A 19,159-nucleotide genomic window follows, 5' to 3' on the forward strand; every position below is an offset into this window, starting at 1 on the left:
TCCATAGTGGACACTCTGGTGCTGCATTAAGTTATGACGAAAGAGCTGAAGCAGACAGTGGTTTGCGATTACTTTCCCCCCGCGGATATGGATATGGGTCCTTATCAGTATGCTTCTAATTTTTTTTTGTTTAATATATGCATGCCAAACTTTTGTTATTTGTATTTTGCTGTTACCAAGAGTATTGGTCCAAGGTCTTTAATATGCAACACCTGATTACAATTGTTTGGTTTCTTTTTATAGATGGAGGACACTGGCTATGGATCTTTGCCTTCACATTCGGCATCACTATATTCAGGGTTAGCCACTCATGACTTGAGTCCTTATTTCGTGTTTTTATTCATAATGCCCTTATATGATTACAATTTTGGCTTAAGTCAGGTTGTCTCGGCCATCTGTTTTGGAAATGGTCATCCCCGCACATGCGATAGGTAAAGTAATTGGAAAAGGCGGCACAAATATTGAGAATATACGCAAGGTAAATTGTTGTTTCTCGATGCATCTTGCGTGAAATTGAAAATATTCTCATATTTTATTAATTCTGGTCTCACATACTTCGTACTTGTCATTGTGTTGACATGTGTTTCAGTTTTGTTTCTTGATCAAGTTAATACGTTAAAAGTTTGTCGTATTCCTAGTGATCTTAGTCCAGTTAGAATGCGATTGTTTATTAATTGCTAAATGTATGTACTTTAAAATTTTTAATATGCTTGTTGACCTTGTAATTTCTTGTCCTTCTATTAATTTTCATTTATTGGACGTTTTTCAAATCTTTACCGCAAATTATTTGACTCTGAGTGGACCTCATGGTTGTTCAATATGCCCTTCATATTCACACATTGGCTCACCTCATCTGGATGCTTTATTCTTTTCTAGATATCTGGAGCAGCTATTGATATTCCAGATTCCAAGTCTTCGCGAGGCGATCGTGTGGCTATAATATCTGGCACCTCAGAGGAAAAGCGTGCTGCTGAAAACTTGATTCAAGCATTCATTATGGCCACTTAAGGTTCAAGGGTAGCTCCATTCGTATGAAGTTGAAACTAGTTCATATCTGGGGTTTGTGAACAAAGGTTACTTCTCTCATCCTCCTTTAGGTCCCGTTCGTGGAGATCAATCTTCTTCTTAGGCTTCTGGTGGATTCTCATCTCCTCTATAGGAATTCAGATTCTTATGAAGAGGCTTCTAAAAAGTTTTACATATCTATTTCTAAGTGGTATCAACTCTAGTGGCTGCATGATAAGGATATATTCGTTCATCTGCAGCAGCATCATAAGAGAATAGGAAATTTCATTCCTATTCGTTTCATTCGTCAGACTCTTCTTAAAATCTTATTTCCTGCATGATTGGATGTTGACTTGATTTTCAAGATCGTGACACATAATCTTATGTATTCCTTCCTTGCTTGCTGCTACTGCTTCTGTCTTATTGTTGTGCCTCTAATCAATGTTCTCTTCCGCATGTGCCTCTCCGTGCTCGTCATGCTTTTAGTGATAAGCTCAGAATGACCTCTCTCCTAATAAAATGCACTGCTTCTGCTCTGGCAAGACAATATCTATCAATCGTAACTACAAATTCCAATACGCCTGTTGTTGAATAGCTTGCGTTGGTTTCCTCGTTAGCTTACTAATCTGATCCAATGTTATGTTGTTTCATGTCCTCTAAATCTCTACTCAAATCCTCTAGAAGGTCCATTGACATGTTCTTTACAGGAATAGAAAATGTTACAATATGACATTCGGTTACCCATAATCTTCATTCGGAAGTTTATAGTTTACCTTGTTTCAATTATAATCAATTGGACCCTTAGTACCTTTGTTTAATTGTTTTACTGGCCTGCATAGGCTTATACTGAACCGACAAACACGAATATTAAGATCAGTCCTAGCTCATTCAATCAAGACATTAAAGTAGTCCTTTCTACTATGAGTGAATAAGATTTTGGATCCTAAAACTTACTTTCTTCCTAATCTATGTGTTGACATTATTATTCTTATTATTATTCACATACTGTCCTCATCCTTGTACACGAGATCAAGTCTGTCTCAGTCTAATCTATGGAATGATATGATATCAGATCTTGTTATCTTCACCTTCAGATTCTCGATAGGCTTTAGATCTGGGCCGCACTGCTCATTCTCAATCTAGTTAGTGCAAGTGGTTTGCATAATTTCTAATCTGCATTTATCTAACATATCTGCTTTGAATAATAGAGGTTATGCTGTTTCTGAATCAGAATAATCCTTGAATCTAAAAGCTCTGCTGCATATGTGAGGTTTGACGTTATGCTCGTGTAGTTGGGGACTTTGGTGCAATTTCATTCTTCTTTCATATTCCTCAACTTTGTTCTTAGTAAAACAGAGTAAGAGTTTCGTGATCTGGTGAGTACTTTAATCTGCTTGATTCTCACCCATGGCTTATCTGTGGTATCTATGGGTTGGTTGGTGGTCTGTTAGTTGTTATAGCAGATTGAATAGTTATATCTAGTTCTCAAGTATAGCAGGTTTATACCAATTCGCATTGCTTCCCACTTTTGATGAAATTTCATTAGTTAATTACACGGTCTCTTTATGCCCTCGTTTCATTTTCTTAACATGAAAGAAACCCTATTAGTCGCCCTACATGATCGTGTCTTAGTCTATTCCGATTAAGGTCTCCATGCCTGTGAAAGCTATGGCAGATGGGTTACTCTAGTAGATCTTGAGTTTCTTACCTGCCGATGGCATAATCTTAGTCTTAGATTTGGTTATGCCGTTATGGAATATGGCAGCAGATGGGGACTTTTCATTGTATGTTCGAAGGTGTAAATATATATCCAGTTTAAAGCAACTATTTTAGATTTTGTGAAGCGTTTGAACCAGATTGTTGTAATATTCTTGTATCATATCATGAAATTTTCGTTATATAGGGAAGTTTGTGTACATATGTTAGCAGATATGTGTGTCATTTGTGAATTTACAGTTCACACATTAAAGTCCAGAACTAGAAAGTGTTCTGTTGCATCTGTTGTAAGAGGGAGTTTTATCATTTTATGTAAGATGATCGGACAGGTCAAGAGCTGTCCAAATATTAGTACAAAATCTTGTAGTATCATTGGACAAGGTCTTGAATTTGGATGTTTAGCTTGCTTGAACCATCAAACTTGTGTGACACAAGTTATTGACTTTATTCTTTGGATCATACTGTGCTATAAACACTCAAGATTGTGTTCAATGTGGTAGCATACCTCTTTGTATCGATTAAGGTGAGTAAGTCCATCGATCTACGTAGGTCGTTGTGTATGTACCGGTAGAAGATTCAATATGTGATATGTTGTGTAAAGAGTGATGTTATTTAGCCAAAGTTGTGATTCGAATAAATATTGATTTATTTGCTAGTGCTTTAGTAACACATTCGTTCTCCTACAAATTTTTACTGACTATTATTATACTCCTGTCCCATTGAAGATGATCCATTTTCTTTTTTAGTTTGTTCCAACTAAGATGACCCATTGCTTAAAAATAAGCATGAAGAGATAGTAATGTAAAGAGATTTGGGATAATTTTATTATTATTTTGTTTACAATTGGTCAACACATTTCACTCTCACACAAATGATTGATACTTACGAGTAATATTTTGAATTTTAAGTAAGTAATGATTGCGGACCATATACTACTCTAGTTTACATCCACTACTACGGATAAGGTTTTAAATCAAAATGGATTAAAAAGGATAAATAAAAAAAAGTTGCTGAAATATTCGTAGTGAACAATTAACACCTTTTATTAAAGATAAATTTAGAATAAATAAATAAAAATGAATTTTGATACACCAACTAAATTTTAAAAGAAAACAAAACTATTTTTATGGACAAATCTTGTAGTATTTGCTATATACACTTGTTATTTATACTTTTTCTATCCCACCATAATCAACGCGTATTTCTTTTTGAATCATCCTTATTTTGATGGTATATTCTATCCCTCTCTTAATTTTATCATCTCTCTTTTTTCTTTATTTTTTTTCTCATTCCTACTTTATTCTTTATCCATTTGACTAACTAAACAATACATCTAAAAACTTGTTTTCAAAAGAAATGTCACATATATCGAGACGAAAAGACTAGTACTTATTTCTTTCATTTGAATTTAATTTTTGAGACGGAAAGAATAGTATGCAGTTTGATTTTCACAGTTTTTTCTGTTGTCTTAGCGTAACGCTGATTGCCTGTGGTTGTGCTGCAGTTACCATCCTGTTCCAGTTGTCTTCTCTCAAGCCAAAGGATCATCCATATGGGACCCGGAAGGCAAACGATATATAGACTTCCTCTCAGCTTATTCTGCAGTCAATCAGGTATTACACAGAACAAAAGATAATGTATTTGCATTTTTTCCTTGCCATGTTTTTCTTGCAATGAACCCTTCATCCTGATTTTCATTGAAAAACCTTATACTTGTACCTTAGAGACAAAAACCTCTTGAAGATACCACGAAACTATGTACGTATTCACATGTAATCATAATTTCCAATCATGAGTGCCTTCTTCGTATTCATTCTTGTTCATTCAATGTCAATAGGCACAGAAAGGGTGGTAATCGAATGTGTTATAGTCTTGTAGATTGATTATTCTGACCATATGTTATTTATCGGTTTAATAATAACTTATAAACTATGATTCTATTGTAGGGACATAGTCATCCCAAGATCATGAAGGCAATGGTGGAACAGGCCGAAAAGCTTACTCTAAGTTCCCGAGCCTTCTACAATGACAGATTTCCCGTATTTGCTGAGCGTCTGACCAGTATGTTCGGGTACGACATGGTCCTGCCAATGAATACTGGTGCAGAAGGCGTAGAAACAGCACTGAAGTTAACAAGGAAGTGGGGATATCTCAAAAAAGGAATTCCAAGAGACGAGGTATAGAACTTTTTAGCTATTTCACTGTATTGTGGTCATGCTTAACGAAACTTTGGTCATGGCAGGCCATTATTGTTTCATGTTGTGGCTGCTTTCACGGTCGTACATTAGCTGTTATTTCTATGAGCTGCGATAATGATGCAACCCGTGGTTTTGGGCCCTTGCTACCAGGCCACCTCAAAGTTGATTTTGGTGACTCTGCAGCACTTGAGAAGCTATTCAAAGGTTTCGCAAAATCTTTTTGCATTTTTAAGGACTTTGATATCTGGTGATGTAAACTAATCTTTTTATCTTATGTTGACAGAGAAAGGAGATCGAATTGCCGGTTTTCTGTTTGAGCCTATTCAGGGAGAGGCAGGGGTAATTCATCTCTCAGGATTGAAAATTTGGATTATTTTGTGCATGTGAATATGGCTCATTTTCTCGTAATCGTTTACTATTCCTACTGACATCTGTCTTAAATGATTTTGAGGATTGATGACAATTTTGTTTTCTGTAGGTCGTCATTCCTCCCGATGGTTATCTGAAATCTGTTAGAGACCTTTGCTCAAAATACAATATTCTGATGATTGCTGATGAAATACAAAGTGGCTTAGCACGTTCCGGGAGAGTTCTGGCTTGTGACTGGGAAAATGTTCGCCCCGACGTCGTAGTAAGAACTTGTTGATTACAATTACATGAATTAATTCCAAACTCCCCTCCCTTCTGCATTGCCTTGAATCTTTAGACAAGTACATGCATCACACATTATCCTTGTTCGTTTCTCTTTGGATAATCACTCATTCTCGATGATTCACACTGGTTGTCTTGTTAAGATATTGGGAAAGGCATTGGGTGGTGGAATGCTGCCAGTTAGTGCAGTTCTCGCGGATAAAGATGTTATGCTCTGCATACAGCCCGGGGAGCACGGAAGGTTAGTAATCTGAAGCTATTCTATGTCCACTTTCATCTCTCACTCGCTTCTTCTGTTGATTATTTTCGAGCTTATGACTTGTGTCGGATTCTAAACATTAACTCTTTCAAAATTGTCAATATACGATGCTCATTTCCTTCTCTAAGGGATGAAGACGGTTTCAAAATTCTCGATCCACTGCAGATGGAGCCTTAGAGGCTTACCAGTATTTTCTGTAGTGATTGTGTATTTATTAAGAATAATCTTACTGTCTATCGTCTATCATCTGTGTTCTTATCTTTCGTGCAGCACCTTTGGGGGGAATCCTTTGGCGAGTGCAGTTGCTATTGCATCGCTGGATGTGATAAGGGACGAGAAACTGGCCGAGAGGTATCACTCAATCCAATTATCAAGTCTCTGAGATTCTTGAATTTTATCATATGATAATCTTTGTGTTTGTGTTTCTTCCATTTGTACGCTTTTTTTTTCAAGTTAAACCAACCATATCTCGTCTTAAACGCTGCCAATTGGATTTTCGAATACCCCTTTCGAATTTAAGCTGTTATGAGATTCGAACGTTTCTATTATAGGTCTGCAAAATTGGGAGAGGAGCTCAGAGAACAACTTTTGAAAATTCAGAAGCAATTCCCCGACCTTATAAAAGAAGTGCGCGGGAGAGGCTTGTTCAACGCTGTCGAGCTCAATAGCAAAGCCTTGTTCCCCGCAACCGCCTATGATGTATGCCTGAAGCTAAAAGAGAGAGGAATTCTCGCTAAACCTACTCACGAATCCATTATCCGACTAACCCCTCCACTCTCGATAAGGTAGGGAGTCGAGTTGGCAGCTTCCTGATCTTATATAGCTTCAGTTATGGTTTTGAATTTTCTTTACTTAATCTGTATTAATGGTAAATAATGTCTAATTCTTCGACACCGCCTTATTCATCAGTTCGGATGAGCTCAAAGAGGGCTCGAAAGCCTTGCAGGACGTGTTGGAACTCGATCTGCCAAAGATCAAGAAAGAGAAGCCAGCTACCGCTTCTTCTCATACAGCTTCCAATGTGTGTGACCGATGTGGACGCGACCCGTGTGATTCTTTTTGAACACGAACCGGCCAAGATTAATAAACAGAGGAGGCTCAGACGCCGCAATCCCCCTCATGCGGATGCTACATGTACGGCCCTTCAAAACACTCTTCGATTATACGACTGCTATTATCCGTTCCAACTCCTCCCGGCCCAACCCTCGTCTACCATCGACAGCCTTCAGATATATAGGTTTCTTAACTAGATAATACATATGTGGACACCTAAACACATTCTTCGCCAATGCTAGATAGGATCAGGTAGCGCGGTCGAGTGTGGGCCCGTTCTCGTTGGAGCTCTCGCCCTTTTAGTTACGAATAATGTATTGCGTAACGATTCTCTTGAACTTGGTAGCTCCAATAATGCAGCTAAATTTGGTAGCTCTTTGGCTATAGCTTTACTCGTTATGTCGGAGGGTCTGCAATGTTGTGTTGGCACTGTGTGTAATTTTTATACGACGTTGCACCTGTCTTAAATCTATTTCGCTTAAATCTATTTTTAACCAAAGTAAAATTACCATTGTAATTTACACACAGTTGTAAAAAAGTCTTAAAAATCTATCAAAAAAATTGAAATAAATGCAAAATGCGAAATGATGAAGGAATGTGACATGAGGTTGATGTGTCGTTATTGTTTATGGGAATGTTTGATGAGATTATGATTTCATAGCATGCCCATCAATCTCTTATTAAAGCCCAAGCAATTGGATTGAAAAAAATTCATTTAAAATTCTGAACTATAGTCCATAAAAATTTATATCCCATTAACGTAGATGTGGAATAAATAAGATCAAGTTGTGGTTAACGTGGGGCTTCAAATGTCTTCTTCCCATTGGCAGTGAAGAAGGTTTTATGGGAATGGGTTCATCTTTATGTTATCAATTCCAAAAGTTGTTTTCAAGGGAATCTATCAAACATTTAAGTAATTAATTAAGCAAATAAATAAATGATATGATAAAAATATGATGGTGGAACATTACATGGACCATTAATATGATTATTCCCGACCTAAAAGAGAGGGAAAATTTTAAATGAAAAGGAGAGAATTCTTTTGAGGTAGACATTTTCATTTGCTATCTTTTTCCAATTTATTGGTCGGACAAATTAGATGGTGTTGAATCTTCTATTTCTTTAATTAATTTCGAAGGTTGAAATTTGTGACAGAATTGTTGGTATTGCGACTAAAATTTGAAGTGTTGGCAATCCAAAAATAGAATCGTGGATGAAAATTTGGTAGGTCTAATGTTAGTGCCACAAATTATACATAACATTTTAATTAATAAAATCATTGAATTAAGAGTGAATTATAAAAAAAATCTCCGATAGATGAGTTTTGTGTATTTGCGATAAGGTAGTGATAAAATGCAAACTCATATATTGTACAAACTTCAAACTATGATCTGGACCCTTAAAAAATATCAATAGATGACAAAATAGTAGCAACAGAAAATGTCAACACAATATCAACACAACATCACCCGTGACAATGTGTTGACATTTTCTGTTACTACTATTTTGTCATTTGTTGACATTTTCTAACAGTCCAGATCATAATTTGCAGTTTGTACAATATTTAGAGTTTGCATCTGATTACATTCATTTGCGGTATCCGATAAAAATTAATACTCTCTTCTAGTGACAGAGACAAAGTTTATTACCCCTAAGATATTTTTTCACTATTTTTTGGATTTTTTTTTTTGAAATATTTGAGAGGATTATAATTGGAGGTAGAGTAGATCTGTACATGTCAAGATTAATTTTTAACTAACTTTAATTAAAAGTTAATGTCTAAATATGACTCTTCATTATTAAAATATTAAAAATTTTAAATAAATAAAAAATGCTGGTCTTAGTTGATCCAGTTTTTCATGCGATGTTGATTCTATTTGTTTAGTACGGCTTGCACGGCAATGCATGGCTCCATTGATTTCTACTTGAAAACTGTGAAATTTTTGGATCTTTTTTAATTATTGATTAAAATGCCTACAAAAAAGGCTAAATGAATTAAAAATACAATTAAAAAATGGGACATTAGCATCACATAAATAAATATGATCCTAGATTTAAGGTTTTCACAATTGCACATGATGATTGATACCTATTTACCCTACATTGCCATAATTGCACACTTCTTTTTTAAACCCATGTTCCACTTAATTTATTTGCAAGGAAAAAATCTTTCAAAAAGATTGGATATCTTTCTTTATTACTGGTTTCATTCAGTTGATAATTGCACATCTTTTTTTAATCCCATTTTTGTTAAATGGTCAATAGTTTTAATCATTTTTAAATAATGCTCCAATTATTAAACAACCAGTGTGTTTTTGCTAAATGATCACTAGTTTAAAGTATAACACAGCTTTTGTAATCTTATGCGATTTGGGGTGGAAGTATTAGGTGGTGTTATTATGTGCACATGTATATTTTTATAATATTGCATGTGATTTGATTTCAGAATAATTTTGTTACATTTGTCGCCTAAATAATGTAAACTTAATTATATGCGTGCGTGTGTGGTATTAATATTTGCATAACTACTCATTTTGTATTTAGTCTCAACAAAATTTTATTTAAAAGATTCATGAAAAATATATTAATAGTCGGTGCTATGAGTCTTAATACAAAATTAATTAATATAGTAAGAGAAGAGATGTTGAGCAAAAAATGGTTTTGAAATATTATTAATTGAAAATAAACCCCATTTCATTTGAGGGAGAATGTTACTAGTCGAATTTTGGTAAATGGATCAAAATTGAAAAACTTGATTATTTTTATGTAGAAAGAGGGGATACAAAGTCACAAACTTCTTGAATTGATGTAAAAATAACTTTAAAAAGATCACTCTGACCTCAAATAATTAAATTTAATAAAAAGAAAACCTCAAACAATTAAATTTTAATAAAAAAAAAACTTATGGAATACATCCATGATCTGAAAACATATTTTGACTTGCATAAATACCGAAATAGTAACAAAATGAGATATTTTTTCAAGGACAAAGGGAGTAGGGCCAAGTTTTCAAACAATGCATGAATTATGCACCAAATAAAGAAACTATAATAATCTTGAACTTAATATTCATCAAATAAACAAACTGTCTTAATCTTCATCTTAATAGTAGTATTTCATTAGGTGCAATCACTCATTCCAACAACTAGTTCGCCCGAGGAGCAGCCCATTCAACTCTTAGAATGAGATTGTCATACCCATACCCGTTAAGCTTGTTGATGGCTCTCTCGGCATCTTCTCTGTTGACGAAATTGACAAAACCGAAACCTCTGCTTGTCCCAGTCTTCTGATCAATGGCAACATAAACTCGGCTAACTGAACCAAATGGCCGGAAAAGCTCAAGCAAGTCAGGCTCTCTTGTGTCTTCAGAAAGGTTGGTAACCCTGACCGAGTTCTCCTCGTTTCTGCGCCGCATGTCGGTACCACTCCTCTCGGGAACACCTCCTCTCATGCTAGGAGGAACATAAGCACCCTTTGTGCCACCTGCTGCAGGATTAGTTTCAGTTGGTGGCTTATCAACAAAGGTGTCACTTGGTTGAGCGAGATCCTTGTACGGACATCTTGAGGTCCAATGGTCACCCTTCTTCCCACAAGTCCTACATACCATGAGCACAGCTCCTCCTTTCCCCACTTGAGCTAAAGGATCGCCACCAGATTTAGCGTCGTCTGCTTTGGTACCTATTAGTCGATTCATCAATTACATGAGCATGAGTACATAACTACATATATGAACAGAACACAACAGATACCTTGAATGATAAACAGGCCAATAAGGTTACCATACACTGCATAAATGCCATAACTACCACATTGAATACCACAGAAACAATTGCTTGAGCAATGTCACAATGAAGCACCTTGTAGATCGCTTACATTGCAAATTAAGGTAGTAATCTCTAGAGTCAAAATAACTAACAGATGATCGGTGACAGCCCTAGTATATCATTTTAAAGGTAAGATTTGAAAAAAAAAGTAATAACAGTGGTCAGTGGGAAAGGGAACAATGACATCAGAAGAAAGAAAATAGATCCACAAAAGTAAGAACACTTTGACGCATAACATGCTATAATTGTTTGAAACATCTATCAGATGGATGAATTTATCTATGACCAATCACATAATATATGTAAGATAATAAAACATGCAATCATGAGTTTAGCCCTATCTAATCTGCTCCACCAACCACGCAGATTTCAACAAGTATCCATCTTAAGGAATAATCAGTCATCAATTCAAGATGGTGTAATCACTAATGACATGGTCAGTTAGCATTAGTTGTGGCTCATCGAAAACTAATGAGCCCCTCAATAAAAGCATACTAGGCAATGGGCATGCCTCATCCTGTTAATTAGTAAAGAGACTAAAAACACCAAGTGATCACATCAAAGGACACCCTGGTTGTATCGTCAATAGAATAACACTTTGCGATTAAAGATAAGAAATGTAAAGATTAACTTTCAAAGGTAGCAAAAAACCATGCTATGGGCTCAATCTCAACCTTGCAAAACTCTACTGTGCCTAGATAGACATGCTGTAGGTATTGCAGGAAAGCAATTAAGCCTCACACTAGCTCACTTCTTATTTTACTATCCAATTCATCCTCAAACAAGTAAAGGAACACAAGATGAAAACAGATGGATCCAGTATGCCATAATTCCTCTATACAATGCAAGTAAAAAACTTTACTAAGTGAATTGTGCCAACTCCAAGTGCACGATCACATAGCTAGATCTCAAAATTAGAGAGAACCAAAATTGAAATCAGGATCTACGAAATCACGACCTTTTCTCCCCAAAATAAAACCCCGCACACAACAATAATGAACAGAAATTGAATCATCGCGTAATACAACAGGAGTTACAAATGAGATAGCGATCGTAAACGGATAGACGGTTGTACCAGGGGCGCGGGGGCGTTCAAGGAGGATCTCCTCCGTGGAAACCATGGTGAGGCGGCTGCCGACATCCTCGTGCACCGCATCGCCGAATTTCGGCCAGGAGCGGCGCTCGACGGCGCGCTTGCTGAGGCGAGCGTTGGCGAGCTTGCGGATGCGCGTGGTGGTGGTTATCTTAACCTTGTTTCCGTCGTCGCCGAATTTGTATTCGATAACCTTCTTAATCCCGTTCGCGTCGGGGCCGATAACCTGCTTCGGCGGCAGCAGGAAATCCAGATCCTCGCTGTCGTCCTCGTCCAGCTCCCCCCATCGCATCTTGTTGGCTGGCTCCTCCCTCACCATTTTCAAGGTCGCAAAAAGTTAGGGTTTCGATTTTCGGCTGAGAAATGAATTGGGGGATTCGGCAGTGAGAAAGAAGAAGGTCATCTCCTCAATTATCTTTTATTGCATTCTTGGTCCTAAGCTTGTAGCCTGACCATCTTATAATCTTGAGTCTTGACCAACTCCTCGTACATTTGCCCTGGTAGGAAGGGAAAATTTGGACACCACCCTTTGATCCACGACCCTAGTCTCCAAAGTAGTAACCTTTTATTCAATATCCCAATTCGGGACCATCTTCTCAAAGATAATTTTGTTCCTAAGCCACCAAATGGACCATGCTATCGCGTAGAAGAGAGAGGTCCAAAGCTTTATGTCAAACTTGAAGAAGGTGTGCCCATCCAGCTATGAAAGCACGAAGTTGGGTCTTTGGCCAGGTAGATGGATAGATTCCAATAACCGCAACCAAAATACCAAAGGCTACTTGAGCACCTACATCCAAAAATGACATGATCGATGGTCTCTGGTTCCTCTTTGCAAAAAGCACATAGATTATCTTCAACTCCAGGGACCCCAAAACGGAATAATCTGTCTTTTGTATTGAGTCGCCCCTGAAAGATAAACCACACCAAGAGTTGCGCACGTGGTGGGGCGACTTTACTCAACGTCAACCTTCCATGGTAAAACTGATTGTTGTCATTTCCCATCATACGATCAACCTGCAAATAAAAATTAGAAACAGAAAAGACTCTGGATTTGTCGAACACCCAAACTCTTTTATTGTGTTCGTTCTCAATCACGGACATATGACCCACGGTTAAATAGAGACTTTCGATCAAAAGTTCCTCCCAGACAAACAAGTTTCTTCTCCAGTAAACTTCCACACCCCTTAAAAGGCTAAACGTATCAGTACAAAGCATGGTAGAAAATTTTGTGTTGTTCTATCGAGTCAATCAAGACATTGCGTAAGGAATTTCTCATTACATTCGACATATTTACTTTCAAATTCCACATTAGAACTTTTACCATTAGTAAATATTCACATTGTAGGTGATATAAAATGATTAAAATTGTGTGTGAGTGGAGGTGATGAATGTTGTAAGCCATGCTATAAAATGTAAATGACAAAATTTTAAAAGAATATGAAAGAAATAATCCATTTTGAATCCCATAAATATTTGACTCACAAACTTCCTGAATTTTTAACTTTATTCTTAAATAATTTAATTTGTAAATAAAAGCATGTGACTTCAACAAGTATGGCCAACCTTCTTTTTTTTTTTTTTTCAAGTATGGCCAACTTTTCAACCAACGGATGAATATTCACCAAATAAAAAAACTATCTTTGATTCTTTATCTTCATCATAATATTCATTAAACTGAGAAAGATAAAATATTAACACGATGAGAAAATATCTTAAAAGAAACGATTCATTTTTAAACTTCAATATATAATCATTTACACATAGTAATGCATAAATATACTATATTTTTTAAAAAATTAATTTATAAATACTCTTTCTATCCATTAAAAATGAAATGTTTTCTTTTTTTAGATATGTCATTAAAACGAAATGTTTGATAGACAATTCATTGAATTTTTATGATGCCCCAATCTAATCATGCATATTTGTTTAATGCTAAGACCTCAAAGTATCAAATCATAATCACATGTTTATTTAGATATTATATTATCACATAAAATTAGAGAACATTTTAGAATACGAAATTCGTGGGTCAGATATAGAAAAAAGTTACTGTCATTGCAGAAATGAAGACGGACTAATCCAATCGTCTGCCCATGACAATCAGAAAATTTTATTAAATTCGACATTTAAAGCTTCTGTCGACACACTGTAACAACTTCGCTCAAGCCCTTTAGAATTTTAATTTATTTAAGTTTTTTGTCCATCGGTCATTACTAGTGACAGTCATTGCCCCACATTTATATACTAAGAGTATCAAATCATAGTCCAATATTTAATTAGACATGTTATATACTAATTTTATCACACCAAAATCAGTAATTAAAATTTTAAAAACGGAAGTCGTCGCAGAATTGAAGGCTGTCTAATCCCATTGTCTGTCTATGAGAATCAGAAAACTTTCTTAAATTCGACAATTTTGTGGCAGGCTGGCAGCTCCGCTCCATCCTTTTTTAGGATTTTAATTTAGAAGTTTTTTGCCCATCGTTCATTACTAATGACACTCATTGACACACGTTTATATGCTAGGAGTATCAAATAATAATGTCATATTTATTTAAACGTTTTATATTGTTACACCAAAAATCAGTGAGAAATAAGAAAACGGGTTTTGTGGGTCTGTAGTAAAATAGGTCATTGTCACCACAAAATATAAAATCGGGGCAATGACCATTACTAGCAAAGAAAGCGGACAAAAAAAAAAAATCTAAAGGGGTGGAGTGGAGCTATCGTGTCATGGGGTTGGCAAAAGGTCTAAATGTCGAATTTATTAAAGTTTTCCGATTCTTAAGTCGGCAAAAGGTGTGAATGTCACATTTAAATAAAATTTTCCGAGTCTCATGGACGGTAAATGGGATTAGTTTGCCCTGGCCTCAACCCTACATTAGTCCGCCGTTTCTTTGAATTCTTAATAAATAAAAAGAGAAAATAAAAATATAAAATCCAAGCAATTTACATCATAATTTCATAATTTGGGTGGAATATGAACTCATTTTTTATATAGTAGTTTTAAATGATTTGTGAGTGAAATTAGTTAGTGGAATATGAGACCTTTTACCATTTATAGAAATAGTGAACCGGGACTTCAATTCACGGACGGACCAAAATGACAAAACGAGACTCTTATTCGCGGACGAAGGGAGTACTATTATCCTATAACTGCGACTTCCTTTTTCTCCACACCCTTTTATATTGCCCCTTAAATTAAAAGAAAACATATAAAACTATTTATTGTTTTAAAATGTAGTAACAATTTCTTGTATAGGTCTATAAATGTCCCCTAAAAGTTATTCGTGAATACATTTATGGAACAGATAAAATTGATATCACATTATTAAAATTGACTTGTGAATTTTTGGTGACTCATTACTAGAAAAAAATATTAAAAAAAAAAAGATGATTGCTAGATAAATTATGAAAAATAGTCAAATTTTTATAATTTTTGTAAATTAAATTACAAATTATGAAGGACTAAAAATGTTGAATTAAGGAAACGGACCCACTGAAACAAGTTAGCAGGTCGACAGAGACGCCCTAGCAGCTGCCTTCGGAACACACAATGGCCAAGGACCTGTAGCACAACGGTCGTTGAGTCATGCAGTATAAAAATAAGACGACTGACAAATAAAACATGAAAGATGGTCAAATTTTGCTTCATCCTACATTTGAAAATTTTAATTACAAATCATGAAGTCTGTAATTTTCGCAATTATCACATCTGTCATTTTTTTCAAAAAATACCCGATGATTTGGTATCTGATGACGCGAAATACTAGAAAAAGCAAAAGAATTCCTCCTATTTACTAGAAAAAAAATATAACTAAAATAGGCTTTTGAAATTTTGGTTACTCGAATTGCTGGAAAAAGCAAGTAATTACACCTATTTACTAAATAAAAATAGAATAGAAAAATAAAAGAAATGAATATCGAAAATACCAAAAATGGAAGGGTGAATTTTCGTTATAAATTTCAACTGTTTTTGGCTCTGAAAATGCAGAGGAAGAAAAGAAAAGAAACACAAACACACACCGCCATTTTTGCTCTTCCTCCTTCTCCTTCTTACTTCCCCCAAATTCCTCTCAGTTCAACGAATTCCAGCCCTAATTCCACAAATTATCTCTCTCTAACTCTCTCCATTGAGTTTTGCAGATTCAATTTTGGCTGCGGAGGAGCTCGAGCTGTTGCTGCAAGTATGAGATCGATTGTGGCGAATCTGTGGCGGAAATTCTTCCCCGAGAAGGTCGACCAGTTCGATCGGCTGCCGGACGAGATCATCCTCTCGATCTTCAAGCGAATCGGAGACGCCACAGCGCTGGGGCGATGCTGCGCCGTTTCGCGGCGGTTCCACTCCATCGCTCCTCAAGTGGACGACGTCGTTGTCCACGTCGGCTCCATAACCTTAGAGGAGGAAGACCGTGAGCTTGCTTCGTCGCACCACCCGATCGCCTCCTTCTTCCGCATTCTCTTCAATCCCCTGCTGTCGCTGGCTCAGCTCATCATCCCCTCGGCGTGCCTGCTTCCGCTTTTGAAGGATGACGATGATGACGATGATGATAATGATGATGATGATGATGATGATGAGTATGAGTATGATGATGAGACGGTCAGTCTCTGGTCTATGAAGAATGTTATGAAGAATTTCACCGAAATCAAGCGGCTGTGGATCGAGCTCTCCGCAGGGGAGGTCGCGATAAACGACGGCGTTTTGCTGAAATTGAAGGCGGAATACAGCTCCACGCTCGAAAGCTGCGTGATCCTCGCCGCTTCAAGCGTCGCAGACAGAAGCTGCAGCTGCGATGATGCTGAATTGGACGACGACGATCTCGACAGCTTACACGAGTCATTCTACAGCGAACAAGGCCTGGAGCAGCGCGTTACGTGGATCGCGAACTCGCTAATCGCAACCTCAACCAGGCACCACCTCCTGCACCCGATGATCGCGGAGCACAAAACGCTGGAAACTCTGGTTTTAACGGATGCGGACGGGCAGGGGCTTCTGACCATGGACAGGGAGCAGCTGGAGGAGATGAGGGCGAGGCCTTTTACTAGTGCGCCGTTGTCGTCGACGAGGATTGCTGTTCCGTCTCTGGAGGTGCAGCTGTGGTACGCTCCTCGCCTCGAGATGCCCGAGGGGGTGGTGCTGAAGGGCGCGACTCTGATCGCGATCAGGCCGAGGGAGAGGGAGATGCCGGTGGGGCCGCTGCTGAGCTGGGCGGAAGAGGAGGGGAATTGGATTGTGTCGGCGTTCGAGGGGCCGTATGGGGATCCTGCGAGGGTGATGGCGAAGGAGAGGAGGATATACGGCCTTAATATAAATGCTTTCTGAAGAAGGGGCTTGTTGAGGGTGAAGACACCATTGTTTTAGGTAGTTTCATTTTTGAAGTGGTTGAAGAATTGTTCTCTGTTTTCTGTTGCTTTTTACATTCCAATATGGAGTAGTTTTTTGTTTTTGTTAGTTTATTGTTGTATGACATTTGCTTGGTTACTAAGTTCTCATTCCAATTGCATATGGTTTCGCCGGAGCGGATCACCTACTCTAAAACACCGATCCATTTCCTACTTCACACTCACAATAAAATAAAATAATCTTATAAACATAAGCAATTTTAATAAGTTATGGTGAGTCCATTTTATTGTGAGTGCGGAGTAGAAAATGTATCGGTATTTCGGAGCAGGTGATCCGCTTCATGGTTTTGCCCTAAATTGCATATTTGGATCCCCAATTCATTGCATAAGACTATTGTATCCCTTTGCATCTGCATTAAACACTGAATGATTTTGTCAATCTGGTTCCAATGATGGATGTAGTAAGTATTATTCTATCATAAATGTATTCTATAGCTAATAGGCTCGATCGACTCCATCGCCAGTCCATTACGAGTAAAATTTAATAATTTTTTCTTTGATAAAATTTTATTAAATCTGGCCTTTAGAGATTCATTACATCAAAGAATGACCATTATTGCTATGATCCAACAAATTCCATTTTTTGGATTAGCCTAGGAGAGAGCATTCCGAATAAAAAACCAAATTTTTGCGAAATAAAAATTGAATGAAACCGAATTATCTAATAAGCTGAATTCGAAAAATCAAAATCTTAACAATAAAAATCATTTTGAACTGAAAAATCAAAATCAAGCAAATATATCCAAAATTAGGAAAAAAATGAAATCCAAACTACTAAAACCAAACCCGAAAAACTGAAACTACACAAATGTATCCAAAAATAAAAAAAATTTAAAAAAAATCCAAAACAATATTTTCTAATACTACATGAAAATATACTCATATCTTATCATCAATTAATATATCCAAAAAAATAGCAATCTTCATAATATCTAAATACCATAACATTTATTAATATAAATCAACTCAAATAAAATTTATTTCAAGTATAATATACTACTATATATAATTAAAAATAAATTCATATCTTACATTTTTATACATCCGAATCAAACCGAATTGAAAAACCAAAAATTGCTAAAATTTTAAACCAAACCAAATTTAAAATTGATAAATTTTTAGATTTAGCTTGACCAGATATTTAGTTTAAGAGTATTTTGCTCATCCCTAAATTAGCCACTGATTAATCTTTGGATAAAACTTTGCTTAAATTGCAAATAGATAAGGTTGAAAACATGAAAACCAATCCAATTAATATACCCAACCACTTTTTTTTCACTCCTATTAACATATTCACCTTTATTTCTCTCACTATTTTAGGACCTACACCCACTTTTTCTCTCTTCAATTAAACACATTAACCAATAACTCCTAAAATTTCGTGCCGGTCAATGAATGTGTCATCTTAGCCGGGACGGAGGGAGTAGTAAAATTAATGAAGCGAAACGACTGGGAGCAATGTCGTTTTGATATTTCAACTGTATATCAACGCTACTCTTTTAAGCACAAAAGCAAAGAAAAAAAATAGAGAAAGGAAAGAAAGAAACGCACAACACACACCAACCCTCCATCGCCATTTTCCCTCTTCTTCTTCAGCTTCACTCACTTCCCCCAAATTCCCTCATCTCATTCAACTCCAACCCTAATTCCTTGAATTAACTCTCTCCCTCTCTCCTTCTCTCTCTTTCTCTCTCAGATCCATTGAGTTTGTTACACTCAATTTCTCCGATTACATCTCTCCGCGCAAAAATCGCTTCAATCACCTTCCGATTCTCGCGTATTTCCTGCGAAGTTGTTGGGGTTATTTCAGCTCCTGAGGAGCTCTAACCGTTGCTGAAAGCCATGGCTTCGATCGGAGCAGATCTGTGCCGGAAAATCCACCCCGAGCCGGTCGACCACTTCGACCGGCTGCCGGACTCCCTCATCCTCCTGATCTTCAATCAAATCGGCGACG

At 36.7% G+C, this 19,159-nt stretch overlaps 5 protein-coding genes across 6 annotated transcripts in view; 4 read left to right on the forward strand and 1 right to left on the reverse strand.

The window, feature by feature from the left end:
• The window catches only part of LOC125196198 (KH domain-containing protein At4g18375), an 11,828-nt gene extending 8,905 nt beyond the window's left edge, over window positions 1-2,923 (forward strand). The window contains exons 6-9 of one of the 2 annotated variants that reach the window (XM_048094615.1): window positions 19-107; window positions 244-299; window positions 382-478; window positions 877-2,923. In XM_048094615.1, the coding sequence (XP_047950572.1) occupies window positions 19-107; window positions 244-299; window positions 382-478; window positions 877-1,008 (374 nt within the window). In that variant the 3' untranslated portion in view covers window positions 1,009-2,923. Of the gene's footprint in view, window positions 108-243; window positions 300-381; window positions 479-876 lie in introns of both variants that reach the window. The other variant, XM_048094614.1, reaches the window with a different exon arrangement.
• Window positions 2,757-7,254, forward strand: LOC125195449 (ornithine aminotransferase, mitochondrial). The gene is made up of 10 exons (XM_048093597.1): window positions 2,757-2,789; window positions 4,194-4,334; window positions 4,668-4,898; window positions 4,964-5,123; window positions 5,203-5,258; window positions 5,398-5,550; window positions 5,714-5,811; window positions 6,100-6,180; window positions 6,381-6,614; window positions 6,739-7,254. Exons 1-10 carry the CDS (start codon window positions 2,757-2,759, stop codon window positions 6,890-6,892), a joined length of 1,341 nt encoding a protein of 446 aa, XP_047949554.1. The 3' UTR covers window positions 6,893-7,254.
• Window positions 7,255-9,919: 2,665 nt separating this feature from the next.
• Window positions 9,920-12,187, reverse strand: LOC125197420 (eukaryotic translation initiation factor 3 subunit G-like). The gene is made up of 2 exons (XM_048096157.1): window positions 11,782-12,187; window positions 9,920-10,560 (listed from the first exon to the last, which is right to left on the reverse strand). The coding sequence occupies exons 1-2, from the start codon at window positions 12,116-12,118 to the stop codon at window positions 10,028-10,030; spliced, it is 870 nt and encodes a 289-aa protein (XP_047952114.1). The 5' UTR covers window positions 12,119-12,187; the 3' UTR covers window positions 9,920-10,027.
• A 3,603-nt stretch (window positions 12,188-15,790) lies between these two features.
• On the forward strand, window positions 15,791-17,321 carry LOC125195451 (F-box protein At4g18380-like). The gene has a single exon (XM_048093598.1). It carries the CDS (start codon window positions 15,791-15,793, stop codon window positions 17,123-17,125), a length of 1,335 nt encoding a protein of 444 aa, XP_047949555.1. The 3' UTR covers window positions 17,126-17,321.
• A 1,409-nt stretch (window positions 17,322-18,730) lies between these two features.
• Window positions 18,731-19,159, forward strand: part of LOC125195943 (F-box protein At5g46170-like) — a 3,158-nt gene continuing 2,729 nt past the window's right edge. Inside the window, exon 1 of the mRNA XM_048094244.1 lies at window positions 18,731-19,149. Within this exon, the coding sequence (XP_047950201.1) occupies window positions 19,048-19,149 (102 nt within the window). The 5' untranslated portion in view covers window positions 18,731-19,047. The remainder of the gene's footprint in view (window positions 19,150-19,159) is intronic.

Source organism: Salvia hispanica, chromosome 6 (assembly GCF_023119035.1).
Source record: "Salvia hispanica cultivar TCC Black 2014 chromosome 6, UniMelb_Shisp_WGS_1.0, whole genome shotgun sequence".
Classification (NCBI taxonomy): Eukaryota; Viridiplantae; Streptophyta; class Magnoliopsida; order Lamiales; family Lamiaceae; genus Salvia; species Salvia hispanica.

What these genes read in the sequence shown, in the direction of transcription:
- LOC125195449 (XM_048093597.1), top strand. Translation starts at nt 2,757, where the DNA reads ATGGAATATGGCAGCAGATGGGGACTTTTCATT. An exon ending in GCAGATGGGGACTTTTCATT is followed by an intron (nt 2,790 to 4,193) that starts GTATGTTCGAAG and finishes CTGTTGTCTTAG; the next exon opens with CGTAACGCTGATTGCCTGTG. An exon ending in AAGGAATTCCAAGAGACGAG is followed by an intron (nt 4,899 to 4,963) that starts GTATAGAACTTT and finishes TGGTCATGGCAG; the next exon opens with GCCATTATTGTTTCATGTTG.
- LOC125195451 (XM_048093598.1), top strand. Translation starts at nt 15,791, where the DNA reads ATGCAGAGGAAGAAAAGAAAAGAAACACAAACACACACCGCCATTTTT.
- LOC125197420 (XM_048096157.1), bottom strand. Translation starts at nt 12,118, where the DNA reads ATGGTGAGGGAGGAGCCAGCCAACAAGATGCGATGGGGGGAGCTGGAC. An exon ending in TGAACGCCCCCGCGCCCCTG is followed by an intron (nt 10,561 to 11,781) that starts GTACAACCGTCT and finishes ATCGACTAATAG; the next exon opens with GTACCAAAGCAGACGACGCT.